Source organism: Pseudoliparis swirei, chromosome 14 (assembly GCF_029220125.1).
Source record: "Pseudoliparis swirei isolate HS2019 ecotype Mariana Trench chromosome 14, NWPU_hadal_v1, whole genome shotgun sequence".
Taxonomy (NCBI): Eukaryota; Metazoa; Chordata; class Actinopteri; order Perciformes; family Liparidae; genus Pseudoliparis; species Pseudoliparis swirei.
Window position 1 is genome coordinate 1829753 of NC_079401.1, and position 19040 is coordinate 1848792.

The 19040-nt window shown below is 46.7% G+C and overlaps 1 protein-coding gene across 5 annotated transcripts; it reads left to right on the plus strand.

Moving 5' to 3' along the window:
• LOC130204510 (poly(rC)-binding protein 3-like) lies at positions 1-18263 on the plus strand. Of its 5 annotated transcripts, XM_056431290.1 has the most exons (14): positions 1-43; positions 803-944; positions 10917-11087; positions 11193-11216; positions 11303-11335; positions 11418-11534; positions 12780-12911; positions 13019-13147; positions 13911-14054; positions 15170-15211; positions 16047-16125; positions 16544-16602; positions 17178-17347; positions 17574-18263. In XM_056431290.1, exons 3-14 carry the CDS (start codon positions 11013-11015, stop codon positions 17626-17628), a joined length of 1059 nt encoding a protein of 352 aa, XP_056287265.1. In that variant the 5' UTR covers positions 1-43; positions 803-944; positions 10917-11012; the 3' UTR covers positions 17629-18263. The 5 variants fall into 5 exon arrangements, with proteins under 5 accessions (XP_056287265.1, XP_056287269.1, XP_056287264.1 ...); XM_056431289.1 differs by lacking the exons at positions 1-43; positions 803-944 and adding an exon at positions 5885-6009; XM_056431293.1 differs by lacking the exons at positions 1-43; positions 803-944 and adding an exon at positions 5886-6009 and having other exon boundaries at positions 16050-16125.
• The last annotated feature ends 777 nt before the right edge of the window (positions 18264-19040 follow it).

Below are 19040 nucleotides of genomic sequence, written 5' to 3' on the forward strand. Positions count from 1 at the left end.
GAATGTTGTCAAGTCCATTTTTCTTCTTCTGAAGATCAATAAGGTAAGTTATAAAGCAAACAATAACGGTGTGTACAATGTTTAGTGTTTCTTTCTGCTGCTAATGTTAGCTAGCGTGAGTTTGCTAACGCTAGCTACTCAACGCTAGCTGGCAACATTGAGCACGGTGGTGTTACGGTTTAAGAAGCGACCGTGTTAACTGGTGACTCTGTTCGTTGTTGTTGTCGTAGTTACAGACAGCTGTTGAAAATAGCAAGAGAACACGTATAGCTGTCCTCGTGAATGTCGCGTAATCTGTATAGTATATATTATGTATATGAGAGGGTTTGACACTGTAATACAACATTAAACCAAGCGGCATTCACGAGGGCAGCTATACGGGTCCTCTACCCTATTGTTCCAACGGCCCGCGTAACCACGACAACAACGGACGCGTCCGGCTGAAAAGTCGCCAGTTAACACGGTCCCCCGTTAAACCGTAACACAAGGAGTTACAGCATGACGGTGCTTTCCGCAGAAGCGACGTCACAAAGAGACATTTTACGGGTTGTAAAGCCAACACTGTTTCCCTGGAGAACTGTTAAAGGGCAGGAACGCGTCACTAAAGCCACTATTAGAGGGGAAGTTATAGTATTGTACACTTGCTAACGCTGAGCGATTGGTGTGTAACGTTAGCCTACATATTTAGCTATATATTCCATGTAAAGTGTGATGGAAGGAAACGATAAAGTGAAAGCTAAATTCAGGGTCTTTCCAACAAAACACACTGCCATAGTTGTATGTTTTTTTTGCTGTGTTCTAGGTGTTTCCAGAGTCTAACAGGATCTCCACCACAAACCTGCAGAATGACCTCTTTGATGCTCTGGACCGCTGCTCACCCGGCTGGGTCACAATCTCCAGGTCAAAAGAAGCGTTGGAGGGACATTGGCTCAGTTGATTGACAGGTAAGTCTCATTGTCTTCATTGTGGCATTGACGAACAGCTTCGTACTGTCAGATTTGAATGTTGCATCACAATTCAAAGCTATTCTTTCGGGTTTGTTTCAAGTTGGACTCAAAAATGAATATCGACGTTAATAAGAAGATGCAGTGCGTTGATAATTAATAAGAGGAACAGTTATCCGTCATCGTTTACACCAGATTAGATTCTCGGTTGAGCTCAAGTGTAATAAGGACACGCATCACCGATGCTCTCCACCAGGGGGAGCCAGCAGCCTGCAGCACAGAGTTTGTCCTTTGGCACACACACACACACACACACACACACAAAAACGAGGCCAAACCACATCCCCATCACAATGCAAATGTATAATCTGTCATGACTGTTGGGGTTCAGAGGCGGTATTAATTAAGAGAGGGAACTCCATTGCACAATGCACTCAGGAGGAGACAACCTATCTTTCTATTAATTCAAATAGTCACATTTATGAAGGACTAATTATTAATTAGTCAGTACTGTATCGTCAATAATGTCCGTGTATATATATATATATATGTATGTGTATATATACATGGTGCAGACACTCACACATCCACAGTGACACTTCCAGTGTGTCCTTGGGGCATCAAGGCTGCAGCCCCACTGACACCCAGGGGAACTTGTGTCCTTTGTCAAAGCAACTGGTGCCGCCACACTGGCAGCTTCGGCTAGGAGGCAGTGTGTGTGTGTGTGTGTGTGCGTGTGTTTGTGTGTGAGAGACAGTATGCATGGAAGAGATAAAGAGGAGTCACCGTATATACATGCTCTCCATGCTCATGCAAGACCTTAAAAAAAATGTAATCCAAAAGTACTTAGAGTCGCACTCAACGAAAGTTTGATTGACAGGCGATCGCTATAGCAACGGCCCGGCTAGTGCTTAACAACAAGGACGGAGACGTGTTGCACAGCTCTCCGTCTGCTCTCGACAGAAAGGAGAATTCTTCCCGCAGGAACTGCAGCCAGAAATGATTCACAGACTTTTATTATTACTATTCTTTGTTCTTTCCGCTCCAGGCCGCGGCCGTTATTGTTGACGGTTAGTTTTACGATTAATTGTTTGATTATTTTAAAATTAAATGCCAAACAGTCTCTGCTCGCCCTGTAACCTGCTTTACAAAAAATATAATTAAAATTATCCCCAAATGACTGCCAATCCTTCGTTCTCTGCACAGCACGTTCCTATTCAGGTTCCCTGGTAAGAAACTAGAAAACAATAATCAATTTCTATAATTCAATTATTAATGCCTGATAAGCTCTGCACACGGCATGCACTTAATATCCATCAGCAGCGTTTAAATATGTAATAAATGCAGTCTGGCTGTTTTCAGTCGGGGCCCTCGACTTTGCTCGCGTCAAAAAACTGTCCTGAGGTTCATTGATGTTCCTGCAGTTCCTCAAATGGCCACTTGAGGCTGATCCCCGTAGACCCAACTGTTTACGGCATGGTACAATAACAACAGCTAAAGCCAGTGGGTGATGTCAAATATTCAAAATATAATATAATATATCGTCTTGCAAGATTTTCTTTTAAAATGTTGTAATTTTTTTAAATTCCTTAAATCAAAAGTACCTATTTCATCCACCGTGATCTTCTTGTTTCTTCAGCTTTTCTTGTTATTTGTTATTCGCTTAAAGCATAACAACAACAATAGAAAGAAAAGGTTTGTTAATAAGCAATGAGTGTTTTAAAATGATCTTCCACAACATCTTCTAAATCTCAAGCTTAATATTTAATTTCATCCCCCCTTCAGAAAACAGCTTGTCGGATTATTATATGAAAAGCGTAATACGTGTTTTCTTTGGCGGTCCAGCGAAAACTCGACTTCCTCGTGAATAAATGTCCCGCGGTGCGGAGCGGCGTCTTTTTTGTGCGCCGACCGCACGGGAACAAAGTGTTTGCGCCCGAGGGAGTCGCTCCGCCAGCGTTCCCCTCCTCCTCTCACGGAGGGCTCTGTGTCCCCATTAGGCTGCATCCAGAGGTCAGGGATGTTCCATTAGCGGCGTGGAGCCGCGGCGGAGAGTTCAGGGCTTTCAGAGCGCCGAGCGCTCACGGGAGCTTTATTGTGCTGCAGCTACGGCTGTCGGGGATAAACCCGGCATAGAAAAAAAGAAAATGCGAGATTATTAAAAGGAAAAAGGTTGAAAAGGAGTATTTACTTTCAGAATACTTTTTATTTAGGTCTAGCTCTTTTCTGTGTTTATTAACTCCTGTAACTCTCCACAATACGTATCTGAATACTCTTATGAAGAGCCTGGTGAAATTTTTTTATTAAATCTTTCACATCTGTATAGGTTCAATGGAGCAGAGTTCAAGCACCTATTTTTATTTGTCTTTTTTTAAAAGACCTAAAACATACATAGATCTAAGAGTTACTACCATAAAAGGTTCCTCCGACGTATAAATAAGTCTTTTTTAGCAGATTGCACATGGCTGTTGGGAGATTGTCATTAAATTTTTTTATAGTATATATAATATATATATCTATAGTATGAATTCTAATTCTCGCCCCACTATGAGATTCACATTGTTCATATTTATTTAATATTTACAGTGTAGAAGCTTCCAGATGAATACCAGGCTGCAGGAAGGAGGAAAAAAGATTACACTTTGACATTTTAAAGAAAACTAAAAAACGTGTAAGCCGTCTTATCTCATCTGCTCCCGGTTTTATTCCCCGTCTGCCCTTTCTCATTTATTTCTTCACTTATCTGCTGAAAATGTTCCGATGAGCTGCGGCGGCGGTTAACCGAAGCGAGCTAGTGGGACGAAGGATCGGGGGTTTAAATCTCAGTTAAAACAACACAACTAGTATAACTAAGTGTACTCTTGACACATCTTGACAAGGTATGATATGTAAAGGGATTTACAAATATGATCGATCCCTGTTGGATAATAAATCACACGAAAACATTCAGGATTATCAGAAATATAACGTTGAGTATCATCCACATAGAATTGAGTTATGAGACAGAAAAGCAGAAGACCCAGAATAGTGCTTTGAGGGACACCATCGTTTTATATCATAGTTAAACAGGAGAGGATCCACATATTATCATCCTTGATAAGGACACATTCGTAACCAGGATATCACTGATCCCATAAACAACCTCAGCAGAATGAGAAGGGGCTGTATCCCAATAAAAGCAATTAATATGAACACTTTCTGGACAGTTATCCATGAGGTTGGCTGTGCTCCAGCTCTCCGTCAGCTGGTTGCTCATGGAAATAAACATTGATTGCAGGAATAGCTCATAGCCACTATGACCCGCTTTGCCTCTTCCCTCTTTAACACTCATTACTTTTCATAACTTTCTGTTTATTTTATACAAGTTGAAGCGTACTGATTTTTTCTTCTCAGTTGTAAATCTTATTCCCCTCCAAAAATTATATATTTGGGAAATTCCAATGGAGTCAACTCGGCCCCCTTGTTGCCGCCGCTCTCCTCTCGGCTGGATTGACTGTCAGCGCCTCTCCTTCACGCCTCTCCATCCTCCCCGGACCTGACACATGGGGGGGGGGAGGAAAATGAGAGAGCTCTGCCTGCACAGTGCACCACCATCACACCTTGGGGGGGGCGGGGGGGGATGTGGAGGCCCCTGAGCCTGCCCTCCCCAGCTGTGTGTGTGCACTGCTCTGCCTTCTCCCCCCCTCTCTCCCCCTCCTCACCTCTGATGAGGGAGCTCTTCCTGCATGACCTTGACCTTTGACCTGAAGAAGAAGAAGAAGGGCAGAAGGGCTCCAACAAATGTCCATTTTTCAAGATTTATAAATGATATAAAGATCAAATACTCTCAAATATTATTTATTTTTTTAATTATTTTAAATTTAATATTGCTAGTTATATGTCATGTTTTCATGTCTCGTCTCAAAGACGGGACTGTAATACTACTCACCAGCATGAGATGTAAACAATGTTGTTATCCCAGTTTTTGGGTTTTGAAGGTGAGCCAACAGTGTCGTAGGAACACAAAGCAGATATCCTCCACTTCCCCTCTTGTGGTTCAACGTGGAGCACATTTAATGCTCTATTCGTAGTTCTTCCCATGGGCCATTTTATAGCCGGTTGGGTCGGTAGAGGCATGGCTATGGTGTGTAGGTCCTAAAAGATGAAGTGCACATGGTCTACAACACAGCCTCGTTCCCTCTGATGCTGCATATGACAACACGCCACAGCGGCGCCGCTCTGCATCGTCTGCATCGCCCCTAATCCACGCGCCGTAACCCCGCCGTTTGCTTTCCCTGGCAAACCGCCGGCCAACCCAAATATTGCCAGATTAAGGCTCTGCACACATGTCCATCTGACGCGAGGGCTGGATTTGAGCTGGATTGGAAAAATCTGGGATGGGAAGCCTCCAAAACTCTGTAATTCTGCACACACACACACACACAGCAGATTAAAGGAGGCTGTGCGGCCACGGCGGGGTGTGCATGTAGAGATGTCGGGGGTGACCTCCGCTCCTTTACGAGGTCGGGACGCATTGATGAAGTTCCCCCGCCACCCGCGTGTTCTCCCACTCTCAGATTATCTGAAGAAGTCGCGCGTGTTACTTTCAGGTCGATTGTTATCAACAATGACAAAAGGCTGTGGGTTTGGGGGGTGCTCGGCCCCCGGAGGCGACCCCGATCCAGACCACCTCGCCCCCCCGATGCCCGCCGGCCTCACTGGGCATGCCCCCCCTTGTTGTTGCAGTCGAGGGGAAAGGGGGGGTGATGGTCACCCAGATTACGCCACATCACACGGCCTATTTACTCGACACCCAACAGTACGGCAAACAGAGCATCGCACCGCGGCGAGCAGCGAGGACGCCAGTCGGGTCTCGTTCCATCGTACGTCATTTTTTCGAGCGGTCACGTGTCCCCGCGCGGTCGCCCACGTGACCCCCGCGCGGTACGGACCAATCGGGTGGCGCGGTTCGTCCTGGGCAGAGCGAAAGGAAGAGGGCTGAAAAAAATCATTTTCCCTTTTGCGATTTTTAATCTCGCAACGCCGAAAAGTGTCCGAGGTCTTCTGTGTCCCGCGCTACATAAAGGTAAACTCTCTTTTTATGGCGCTAACGGAGAATTATCTTTAGTACAACGCTAGAATTAAAATGTAAAATATAAATGTTTTTATTTATTTCTAAAACTCTTTGTTTCTGGACTTCTACGAGCATCAAACTGTTTCACTCGCATGACCGGTCCACGCCGCGTAATGCTGTTAAATAATGAATTAACTCGATAACTTACCCAGTCAAGAATAATGATGATCGCACAATGAGTCCGACTTATTGACTCGTGATCCGGTTATTTAACGCGGCTCAACTTAACCTCTGCTGAAGTTATCCTCAGGCGCACGCGGGGGGGGGGGGGAAATACTTAGAGAAAATGCAATTTTATGGCCGGTCGCTTTCGCTTTCGGGCGTTTCTCTTGATCGGCGTTGTTTCGGACGCTCGTCATCGTGGCTTTAAATTCAAGCGTGAGCGATTTCATTGATCAAGGATTAGCCTAAAAAACCTAAAACAAAGACGACGATGACCAGAAGATCGTCCGTTTGTCGCTAACTAAGAACCTTTTGTTCTGGATAGGATTAATGACGTGAGACTCCAGCCCCCCTCCCCCAAGATCATTACTCCAATTATCATCAGATGGCCTCATTCTCCGCTCGTCACAGACAGAAAACGTCGTTGCCATTACCTCGAAGACTTGATGCGTACGCCGATGACTAACTCCTTTATTTAGGTGAAAAGCTCAAGAAAATCTACGATCCTTAAATTGAGCGAAGACTGAAAAATCCTGTGTTGGGGGTCGTGTGTTTGAACCCGTCGGCCGACAGGAGGCCGTGACTTTGTGACGGCGCTGATCTCACGTTACTAAATTGCGGCAAATCTAAAATGGCCGACCTAATGCTCAGCTCTCCGCAGCGCGTTCACAACATGGTGTGCCTGCATTGAGTTCCAGGTGGCTCCAGATGTTTAACTGAGTCGCCTCCAGCTCTTCTGCTCTTCTGAAATAAACAACAGCAAAAAGCTTCCAGAGGATTCGCCATTAAAAACGCTGTAAAATATTGTTTTTGACCACATGCAGAAGATGCAGAGCTTAATCCACTAGAGGAACATTCATACATTTATCATAATAAATAAAAATAGCTTGTTTTTGCAGAGGAACCATGATTTAGATTGTAAAAGCTCCCGAACACAAACTGGAAGAGCAAATAAAAACCTTCAGAGGCAGCGGTGGATTATGTCCATGAGGTTTTTTTAAATATCCTCGCTCTGCGTTTAACCAAAACTTCTCTGAACAGCCATTTTCCAACTCGACCTCCAGTAGAAACGGCTTCTCGCATAAAAGTGAACCTCAAATCTTCAATTGAGCTTTTTCATCTGTGTGTCCAGTACGTGAACAAATCCTTTAAAAGTCAGCAGGTCATTAATCTTTAACGTCAACGTGGACAGAGGACTCCCTGAACCTCCAAATGCACAACGTCTCGCAAATACCAACATTTAGAGATTTTATTTTCATGAAAACTCTGAGAGGCCCGACGGCCTCTTTTTACAATCTGCTTTTTTCCATTTTCCTTTTCAAAGCGTCTATTAATCCAAAAAGAGACGAGAGGCTCATGTAAAATATATTGTTCAATATGTAGAGTATTTGCAGATTAATTTGGGGGAAGCTCGGCCTCAGCTCCAGCTCTGTTCACGGAGGCGTTCGTGGTGACATATCGGTAGATGTGTGGATTAGGACGGAGCAGATGACGGAGGCTTTGGCCCAGATTAGCGGACGTCCATTTAATAATTTTCCTTACAGGATTTCTCTCTCTGTCTATCGACGGCGTAACGGAGGGTGAGCCAACGGGGCGATGGGAAATCATTTTAAAAATGACGACACACGCCGTGTCATGCAACGACATGAAAGTTTAAAAACATGCACATTAATCCTTCGATCGCTGTGGTCGTCTAAATTCACTCTGATTGATTTACAGTCTGAGTTATCGGCGTGAAGTTTGCAATTTCAGACCAAAATACAAAGATCTGAGCGGTAAACTATATTTTCAGTGTGTGAATTACACATGGTGGATTTTAGAGCATCTTTCATCTCTAAAATATGAATATAAAGCCCATTTAAATGGTTTATTCTACGTGTTGTACCTTTATGTTCGGTGCTAGATTTATTTATAAGCGTCTGAGTTCCGTGGAAATGTCTTTAAGATGAATTATTTCCGAAGGAAGCGGCATCAAAGCTTTAAGACGCACGTCTTGAACTTTTGTGTCCGTGTATTTTGAGACGCTCGTCTGAAGACGGAGGGAATCGTGTCAGAGCGGCGCTGTCTCTCGGCCTCTCGTTGTGCCGCTGTAATGAGAGGCCTCTCCTCTTCCTCTCAAAGCCAAGAGGAAGAGGCAGATCGTCCTCAAAACGCCCCGTCGCATCTCCTGACGAGCGGTTGTGCATCAGCGTCTCCTCGTCGGGAGCGAGAAGGGATCAGAAGACGTTGGACTCAAGTTCTTCAAGAGCAACGCGCAAGTCTGTTGTGTTTTCTCTTCCTGTGATGGGGGGGGGTGCTGTGCGTTGTCCAGCCGAGCGTAAAGCGTGATTAATCCAATCGCCGCCGTGGAGGAGGAGGCGAGCAGCGCCGAGCGTGACCCACTTAACCCGTCAGATGTCATGAAAAATTCCCTTCCATCTCGTCTCTGCGTTTCCCCAACTTCCTGTCTGATTAACAAAGAGACAGAGGGGGGGGGCAAGTGGCCACACAGTTAGCAGGAGTCTATGAGCTTTAAAGGGGTGAACGGTGGTTGCTTTTCTTTTTTAAAGCAGCAATAGATGTTGTGCCTTAACATCTAAACACAAAGAACAGACCTGCTGCTGGGTTCAGGCCCATCGGGGCAAATGATTCACGGGGCCTTGACCTTATTGTGTTACGCTGCGGGACGCACGAGCACGACTATTCAAACGCGGCTCTTACCGCTGACCTCGTTCATCCCCCTGTTCCTGTTGACCTATAAATCTACAGCAGAGCTTCTGTGTTTTGGAGCGGAGGGGGGAAGAAGGTTTTTTTAGTTTCCATTATTGCGCTAGAGCGGACAAAAGGGAGGCGGGGACGCCTCCACGACACGAGGAATGTTACGTAGCCAAGGAGATGTTCACCTGCGCCTCCCAGACCCTCAATGTACGCTTGGATCCTGACGTAAACCTCTCATTCCCCTCATGCCCCCCCGGAGAGGACCTGCACCGCTGGCTCGGGTCTTAAACCCGGATTACGGCTTTTTATGTAATCTGGTGTCCTCTGGGAGATTGGAGCGACAGCTGGCGACAGAATCCCCGTCTTTATCTCTGGAGCTTCCCACCATCCCTCTAGATTAGAGCAGGACGGCTTCTGCAGCCAGCGGTTGACGGCGTACCATCGCTCTCTACAAAGAGAAAAGCCTCACCGCCACATCTGGGCCTTTATTTGGAAACTATAACACCTTCACATTTCATTTAGCGCCTCACATTAATGAGAATTGGAAACAGACCTAGATGTAATCGTTGCGTGACTCCATCAAGTATACGGCTGCCAGGAACCCAAAATAACTACAACTGAACCCATTTTAAGGGAATGCATTTCAAAATATACGGTTTATTATCCACACAAATGCAGCAGAACACGTGTGAAATTAAACTATCATAGTTATTTACATGTTGGGTAAAATTATTTTGTGAAACTTGAAATTACTGGAAATATCAATAATTTAAAGCTTTAAAAAATAGAGATGCCGTGTGTCGCATGATGAAGGAATTAAATTGTGACTAAAAATAAAAAGGAGAGAAGCGTTTCCTGCAGCTGTCTCACTGTCGCCCCCTGGAGGCCGACGCGGTACTGACCCAACAGGAGCGTGCACACAGAACCAGAGCGGGAAGAATCGGACTCATTGAACTACAATCCACTTTTACACAAAGGAGTCACAACCACTTTGTTTGACTCACTCAATTAGTCCCATCAGCCAATTAGAGATCACAGAGAAGAGGAGGGAGTAAAGGGGGGGGGGGGGGGGAGAGAGCGAGAGCGAGAGAGGGTGATTTCCATTTCCACATAGCACCAATGCCTCTGATTGGCAGATGGCGACATTATCTGTCTCTCCAGTCAAGGTCAACGTGCTCCAGCTGCTCTTATTTTACACGTTTATTCGCTTTTAGCCGACTGCAAAATAAAATAATAAGATTCCACTTGTATTTTAAGTCTGTTTTATTATTTTATCATCAGAAGCCTTAGATTAGTTACATTTTAACATCCTCGTATTACATGACGACCTGCGTCTTTATCCCTTAAATTAATTCTTCATTTATATTTATGATGTTTAATTTGAGAAGTCAAGCTCATCATCGTCTACGATCTAATAACTGACTTAATCACACTCTAATTGTGTTCTCCCTTCTTATATAAGGGCATAATGTATTTATATTTAGTAACTCTCATTTAAATGCAGCAGGGTGAAATGCAACGATCAAGAAATCTTACAATATAAACAAAAGACATTTTTTTATGATTTATTCACACAAAAAATTTAAATCTGGCCTAGAGTGCACCAGATGACACCGAGCCCAGGCGGTGGTGAACAGCGCCCCCTGGTGGTCCAGAGTTTGCTTAATATGATTACAACACCGGTTGAGAAATATGCAACCCAGAAGCACACAACTGAAGTACTAATAAACTAGATTATAGCCCTCTCTTTAAAACAAGACTCAATTTAATGTATGTATGTTACTGAGGAAAAGACTCAAATAAAGTCACATTGTGGATTATTTTGACTAAATCTGCCACAAATACTCACTATAGAGCTTAAATCCGCCGATGAAAGTAGTCCCAAAGAAAACTGCCTAAAGGAGGGAAGCCAGAAAGTACAAAAGATAAATATATATGTATATAATCTACTTGAATAACAGTCTAATCTCAGGTGTGTCCGTACCCTCCCTCTCCACCAGGTGACCGGTTGGCCGACTCCACCATCACACTCGCGTTGGGCCCTTGAACTCCTCTCTCACGTGACCACGCCCCTTCCTTCACATCCAATCCCGAACATGGAGCCCATCAAGGTCCAATCAGAAGGCGGACTGAATGTGACCCTCACCATCAGGCTGCTGATGCATGGCAAGGTACACACAAAAAACACCTTCCTCTTTCTTTTTTACTTCTAACCTTCAGAAGATGGATTATTTAAATCACAAATACACCAACCCTGTTTGTTATTGTTTCTGCAGGAGGTGGGAAGCATCATAGGAAAGGTATGTACCACACACACACCACAGCATGCACACGGCATCACCTGCAGGACGCAGCAGTCAGAATGTGCCCTTTTCTTTACCTGCAGAAAGGAGAGACGGTGAAGAAGATGCGTGAAGACGTGAGCAGAACCTTTGCAAATACTGTTGACACTTTGTGTGTTTTCCTCTCATATTAATGTTGTTGTTGTTGTTGTCCTGCAGAGCGGCGCCCGCATCAACATCTCGGAGGGGAATTGCCCCGAGCGGATCGTCACCATCACCGGGCCGACGGACGCCATCTTCAAGGCCTTCGCCATGATCGCCTACAAGTTTGAGGAGGTAGAAGGTCATAAAGTACCTCCAGACACACTGAAGTACAAGTACACTCATCACACTGAAGTACAAGTACACTCATCACACTGAGGTACAAGTACACTCATCACACTGAAGTACAAGTACACTCATCACACTGAGGTACAAGTACACTCATCACACTGAAGTACAAGTACACACATCACACTGAAGTACAAGTACACTCATCACACTGAGGTACAAGTACACACATCACACTGAAGTACAAGTACACTCATCACACTGAGGTACAAGTACACACATCACACTGAAGTACAAGTACACACATCACACTGAAGTACAAGTACACTCATCACACTGAGGTACAAGTACACTCATCACACTGAGGTACAAGTACACTCATCACACTGAAGTACAAGTACACACATCACACTGAGGTACAAGTACACTCATCACACTGAAGTACAAGTACACACATCACACTAAGGTACAAGTACACACATCACACTGAAGTACAAGTACACACATCACACTGAAGTACAAGTACACTCATCACACTGAAGTACAAGTACACACATCACACTGAAGTACAAGTACACTCATCACACTGAAGTACAAGTACACACATCACACTGAAGTACAAGTACACACATCACACTGAGGTACAAGTACACACATCACACTGAAGTACAAGTACACACATCACACTGCACACCGGGACCATTTCATTACTAGATTATTATTATTATTCATGCAGCTTTTTATTGTGGTAGTTTGTTTGTTTTGAAGATAATTTTGTCCTATTTTGTACCGGACAGCGACTTCTTGTTTATTTGTTCATTATTTCCTCCATTAAATTAATCAGACCGTCTCTCACCATCTCTCACCATCTCTCACCGTCTCTCACCGCCTCTCACCGCCTCTCACCGCTTCTCACCGCCTCTCACCGTCTCTCACCGTCTCTCACCGCCTCTCACCGTCTCTCACCGCCTCTCACCGTCTCTCACCGCCTCTCACCGCCTCTCACCGCCTCTCACCGCCTCTCACCGCCTCTCACCGCCTCTCACCGTCTCTCACCGTCTCTCACCGCCTCTCACCGCCTCTCACCGCCTCTCACCGTCTCTCACCGTCTCTCACCGTCTCTCACCGCCTCTCACCGCCTCTCACCGCCTCTCACCGCCTCTCACCGCCTCTCACCGTCTCTCACCTGCTCTCACCAGCTCTCACCGCCTCTCACCGGCTCTCACCTGCCCTCCCTGCTCTTTGCCTCAGGATATAATCAACTCTATGAGCAACAGTCCGGCCACCAGCAAACCCCCCGTGACCCTGAGGCTCGTCGTCCCGGCCAGCCAGTGCGGCTCCCTCATCGGCAAAGGAGGCTCCAAAATCAAAGAGATGAGAGAGGTAGCGACTCCAGCGCCGATGGAGCTATTACCACGTGGATGCATGTTGCGTAATCCCGTTAGCTTGAAGCTCCTTTCCCATTGAATACATGTGCTGCCTCCCTGTAGTCCACAGGAGCTCAGGTCCAGGTTGCAGGCGACATGCTCCCCAACTCCACCGAGAGGGCGGTGACCATCTCGGGGGCCCCGGAGGCCATCATCCAGTGTGTCAAGCAGATATGTGTGGTGATGCTTGAGGTACAGAAGGCGGGGGGGCGGGACTGAAGAAAGATGTATGTAAACTGAACATGAAGATATAGTTTGATTACAATTATAATCCTAAAGCGACATTACACGCTGCATCACTTCCTGTTAACTCTGCCCGTGTGAAGTCAGAATGGCGTCTTTAAAAACAATAATATGTAAGTGTACATGAGCGAGGAGGATAGCCTCCACACAGACGGCTCTTCATGGGATATCTTCTGCTCACATCATTTAATAAATTACATTTGATGTGTTTTGACGTTTTTCTTCCTACTAACAAAGCAGAAACTGTAGCAATACATGCCATCCCATAATAAGTCAGCGTGCTTTGATCGAAGGGCTCTTTGTAGCTGTGTCTGAACTACCGGCGCCGCCGCCACGTCTCCACCAGGCCTCCGCGATGGCGCCCGGCCAGGACGCCAGGAGACACGTGAGGTGACTGTAAGTCTGCGGGAGCGAGGACCCTGTGAAGAGAAGCTAGACGCGGTAGAGTCATCACTATCCAGTTGAAACTGACGCTCCGGGTGAATCCACGTTCAGCCGCGCCCTGAACCACGGCGTGGACATTTGGCGTGGGCATGAACACGGCGAGGAGCACCTGTGTGTCACCGGACGTCCCCCCCGACGGCACCGCCCCCCTGTGGTTCCACTGTGCAACTCTTTCTCTCTCACTTCCTTTCTGTTCTAACACTCTCTCTCTCCACACCTCACCCCCTTTCTTCTCCCCACACTCCCCCCCCCCCTTTGCTCTCCTCAGTCCCCACCGAAAGGTGCCACCATCCCCTACCGCCCCAAGCCTGCCTCCACCCCTGTCATTTTTTCAGGTGGCCAGGTAAGAGCAGACCCACTGGGGGCGTCCACGGCCAACCTCAGCCTCTTACTGCAGCACCAGCCACTGCCTGTTAGTGTCTCACCAGGTTTTATTCACTTTACCCCCCCCCCTCCTCCTCTTCCTCCTCCTCTCCACCACCTCCCCCCCCCCCCCCAACTAGCATGAACCCATCACTGCCGTCTACTGAGCCCTCACCCTCGCCCCCTCGGATCAGAACTGGGTTCAAATGAAACTGGACGACTTCTAACTGGACCGAGCAGAACAACGTTCAAATATAGAGAAGCACTAAAAACAATCAGAACACGAGAGTGACACCTAGTGGACAGGATGTGAACGACAGGAGGACAAACCCTTCCAACAGGACCATGACAAAGTATTCAGACGCATGTTTATGAATCAATTCATCTCATGGTCCACATTAGTAAGACTAAAGAATCTGATTTATTTTGAGTACAACTTCCAGTTGTCCCCTTATATTTTCTTTAGCAGCTTTAAAGTTGATGAAAGCAACTTAAAAAAAACAAAAACAAATATTCAGTTTCCGGTCACATGACAAAGAAAATCTACAACTCTCACAGTTAAGAACCTGCAGAGAAGAATCAGCTAATTAATAATGAATGGCTACAAATATATATATATATATATGTATGTATGTACAGTATATAAAAGATCACAAGTATTCTCATCAATTCACCGGACAGCTAGCCCGTATTTCAAGTATGATTCTTAATATTTGACATTTTCTACAGAGTTAATTTTTAAGAAAACAAGACGATACTTTAAAGTCTTGTTATTATTTTGTAATCACCTCACCTTGTTCTTTTCTGTGGCTAAAGCTCTGGTTGCTGTCTCGGTCCAATTAAAAACCTTCATTTCACTCAGCTCTGACCTCTGACCCCCCCCCGGAGCTCACACCCAACAGGCTGAGTCCTAATTACCCCTCCCCCCCCCCCCCCTGTGAGTTGTCCCTTATTGATTTAGTTCAACTGGATCTGATGGATGAGCAGCGTAGTGCACAGTGCATGACCCTTAGTGTCGAGTCGTCCGCCGTGTGTGTGTGTTGTAGAGATGTTTTTTCTGGTAGTTTTATATTCTGTAGTTGTAGCTCGACGTGAAGTGATTTAGTTCATCGTTTTGTTTCTAAGCCAAACAAGATAACACGCCCCTCTCCTCTGGCTTTGCAGGCGTACACCATCCAAGGACAGTACGCCATCCCTCATCCAGACGTGAGTGCTCTGCCCGAGAGGCAGTCCTCTCTCTCTCTCTCTCTCTCCATTATTCTGTCTGTCTGCATACACTTCTCTCTGAGTCGCAGGCTCTCTCTTCTCTTCTCTTCTCCTCCTCCCATATTAATATTAACTGTTAATATTAATACAGCTCTTTTTCTCTGAAGTCTACTTCCTATTTTCTAACTTTTCTGCCCCGGCCTCTTGTTTGATATCAAAGCTCAAAGGGGGCGTGGCCTGCTGGCTGGCGGCTTCTCTTTCATTCAATAGGAAGCAGCTTTAAAATGTTTCCGTATTTGGGGAACTTGGGTCAATGTGAAAAGATCGATTAAGTTTCCCTTTAAATAGTTTTTAAAACTCTCAGTTCTCAACTCACATGCGAGTTCAGCGTCTTCAAACTCCATGAAACGAGTCTAGAGGCGGACAGCAATAAATATATGGCCACATGGGCAATTTGACGACCCGCTAAGCCCCTCCCACCAACGTTGATCGTCCAATCACAGTTTAGCGACTGTATTTGGCCGCCCTTTGGATGTCTCCTCGTGGCTCGAGTGCATTTCTTTGTGCTCACGTATTCTATCTTCATGCAGTACTTTGGTTATCAGCTGCTATCAAATATATTCTCCCCCCCGCCCCCCCAGCCTCAGGCCAAGTCCTCTACGAGCCGCTTCTCTCTCTGGTTGTCCTTCACCTGTCTGTGTTGTTACTTCTCCCAGATCCTCTCTACTCTTGGAGCGTTTCGGACAGACCTGTGTGTGTGTGTGTGTTTGTCTGTGTGTGTGTGTGTTTTAACGATGACCTCATAGCACTGCTGTCCTCCTCCTCCCCCCCTCAGCAGTTGAGCAAGCTCCACCAGTTGGCTATGCAGCAAACCCCCTTTAACCCCCTCGGACAGACCACCCCTGCCTTCCCCGGTACGTACCCACCTACACGACGCCCCTCTTACCAAAGCTCCTTCTCTCGTTCTTACCACATTCTCTACCTCCTTTCTCTCTCTCTCTTCTTTCCCTGCCTCCGTCCTTGCTCTCTTTCTTCTTCTTCTTCTCGTCGTTCTCCTCCTCACGGTCTCTGTGGTGCTCTGCTCTGTGGATGTTGAGGTTTCTTTTGTTTTCTTTGGTGTTCCCGTAGTCAGATTGTTTTACCCCCCCCCCCCACCACCACCTCCCCGCCCCCCTTTGAGAGCGTAGGCCTTTGAGGGTCGCAGTGTGTGTGCAGGCTTGGCTCGGGCCTGAACCCGACTCCCCACAGACCTGCTCCGGATCCAGTTCATCAAACTCTACTTTCTATCCTCCTCCTCCCCTCCTCTCTCCCCGTGTGCGTCCCCGGGTGCAGCAGCAGGTCTGGATGCCAGTAACCAGGCCAGTACTCATGAACTCACCATTCCCAATGATGTGAGTACAGTTATGGTGCTTTACACTTTTCATTTGTCCAACATTAACGATCTGCCCATCAAAAGCTGACCGCTGGGTCCGCTCTCTGTAATGAAAAGGGCCTCCGGCACCCGAGCCTTTAAAGACGAGCTTGTGGGCGGCGCTGGAGGAAGACTGTCTCGTATTCAGCAGTTCTTGATCCTCTGTGGGCGCTCTGAGCCGATGTGTCTCTGCCACTGGACCTCAAAGTAAAACACTGACAAGCGTTCAGAGAATCCTCCACACGGTCAGCGTGACCTTCAGCGTGACCTTGAGCTCGTAGAGCAGCTCTCGCTTCAGTCCGTTGTAGATTAGAAAAGCTCAGAATCTCACAAATGATGTTAGACGCTCAAAGAACTCTGGCTCATTATCTTTTTAAGGTTGAAGCTCCCAGAGATGCAATGCGACAGCAGATCATTGAGACCTCCTCCTCCAGGGCGGAGACGCAGGTCGTGAAGTGAATGTCCTGAGTGGAGAACACTTTGACGCAGGGAGTCCAGTTGAGTGTCTCTCGTGGTTCTGGCCATCCTAAGTCCCGCCCCCCATCTTCTTCCCAGCTAATAGGCTGCATAATCGGACGTCAGGGAACCAAAATCAACGAGATCCGTCAGATGTCTGGGGCGCAGATCAAAATTGCTAATGCCATGGAAGGGTCATCGGAGCGCCAGATCACCATCACAGGGACCCCCGCCAACATCAGCCTGGCCCAGTACCTCATCAACGCAAGGTCAGCGCTCCCTTAAAGTCTCACCTCAGAGAGGCAGCCAAGAGAAGTTTTATATGACGTCACGTCCATGTGGGACCACCCAGGAATGAGCTGTTAGTGCACAAGGTCATCGTGACGCCAGGGGTCACGATCAGGGGTCACGTTGGGAGGATGTAGACGTGAAAACAAGAGAAACGATGCAACAGCTGAAAGCAGCCCGGCTCACATCCCGATGCTCCTCCCACAGGTTCAGAGACGTGGCGGCCATGTGGAACGACCCGACTTCCATGACCACGTCCTGAGATCTCCCTGACTGGCTCCTCCGATTGGACCCTTCCAACGACCCTGACGAAGCCCTCCGGACTCTGGCTCTCCGCAAAACAAAACCCGACGCCTCCCTGCCCCGGTTCAAAGTTAGTTAATGTGTCGGGCGCTCCTTTTTATTCCAGAGAGCCAAATGAAATACAAAAAAAAAAGGAATTCTCTGTTGATTAGTTTTTTTCTCAGTTTTTGAAGCATGTTGAATATTTACTAGGAACAACTTGTGTTTTCTTCTTCTCTCTTGCTCTCTCTGCGTCACATAGAACATCAGTAAACCTGTTAACTCGTAAAGGATTAAAGAATCCTCGTAGCTCGTCGTCGTGGGTGGTGCTATCGGCGGAGCGTGGTGGGGGCGGAGCCAAAGTGTCCGACTGTGATCAGATATTTAGAAAAGAAGAACAAAGTTCCGTCCTGATTTGCATCGTCGTCCTCTCACGAATCCGATCTCTACCCGCGACTCTTTGCTGCGTCACGTGACCCTTTTTAAGCCAATGGTATCGCTCCTAGAGCCTCCCTTCCCCATATTTACATTATCGCTTATATTGCATGTTCGATGTCGTGCGTTTCCGTAACCCCGTTCGCTGTGTGTGTGAATTCAAGATGTCGTGTCTAACCCTAACCCGTTTCTTTGTACCCGAAATCTTTCTCGACATTTTTGGCCATTCGCGTCCGGTCCTTAACTTCCTTCCTTCAACTCCGGTTGTTAGAATTTAAGATGCATGAATGGAAATTAGTGGTGAAAAAAAATCAGTGGCTAAAAACACGAACTGAAAATGAAAGATGATTGTTTACTAACTTGTTATTTCACGTTACCCGTTCAGTGCGAGGACTCTTGTGGCTCGACGACGCGGCGCTCATGCAGTACTTCACTTTGGACCGCCTCGGATGTGGGAGGAGTCTCACGCGCGTTGCGTCCAAACCTTTTTTCGGCTTCCTTCTCTTCCTGTTGGACAATAATGTCGGAGAAAAGGGGGAGGGGCTTAACCAAGGGGGAAGAAGCCAAAGAGGCCTGAGCGTCGGCACGAAGCCGAATGGGATTGTTTCGTGGGGCCGAGGAATGTTTTCAAGATTGTTCATTTTGTCTTTTCTGTTTGTCGCGCGGTCGATTTGACGCTTTACGTTTGAATGTCTTTTTATTGTCGGCGGCCGGACGACGAGTCCGGCTGCGACCGGCGTGTGTTTCTTTAGCGTGTGCGGAGGCACATGTATGACGTGTTGGTTGTTGATCATGAACTTCAGTTGGTTTCGTCGTATTAGATTTGAGAGGGAGGCGCGGATGCCACTGGGTGTGGTTCAGTACGTCAGCCGTGCGATGCGGAGGCTCGACATACTCCGATGAGGCGTCTCATTTCTGGTCAGCTGAACAAACAGCTGTTGAATGTTATTATTAATC

Excerpts from the sequence above, each read along its gene's own strand:
- LOC130204510 (XM_056431290.1), top strand. The coding sequence starts at position 11,013 with ATGGAGCCCATCAAGGTCCAATCAGAAGGCGGACTGAATGTGACCCTC. Across the intron at positions 13,148-13,910 it reads TATGTGTGGTGATGCTTGAG|TCCCCACCGAAAGGTGCCAC; the intron begins GTACAGAAGGCG and ends TGCTCTCCTCAG. Across the intron at positions 17,348-17,573 it reads CAGTACCTCATCAACGCAAG|GTTCAGAGACGTGGCGGCCA; the intron begins GTCAGCGCTCCC and ends CTCCTCCCACAG.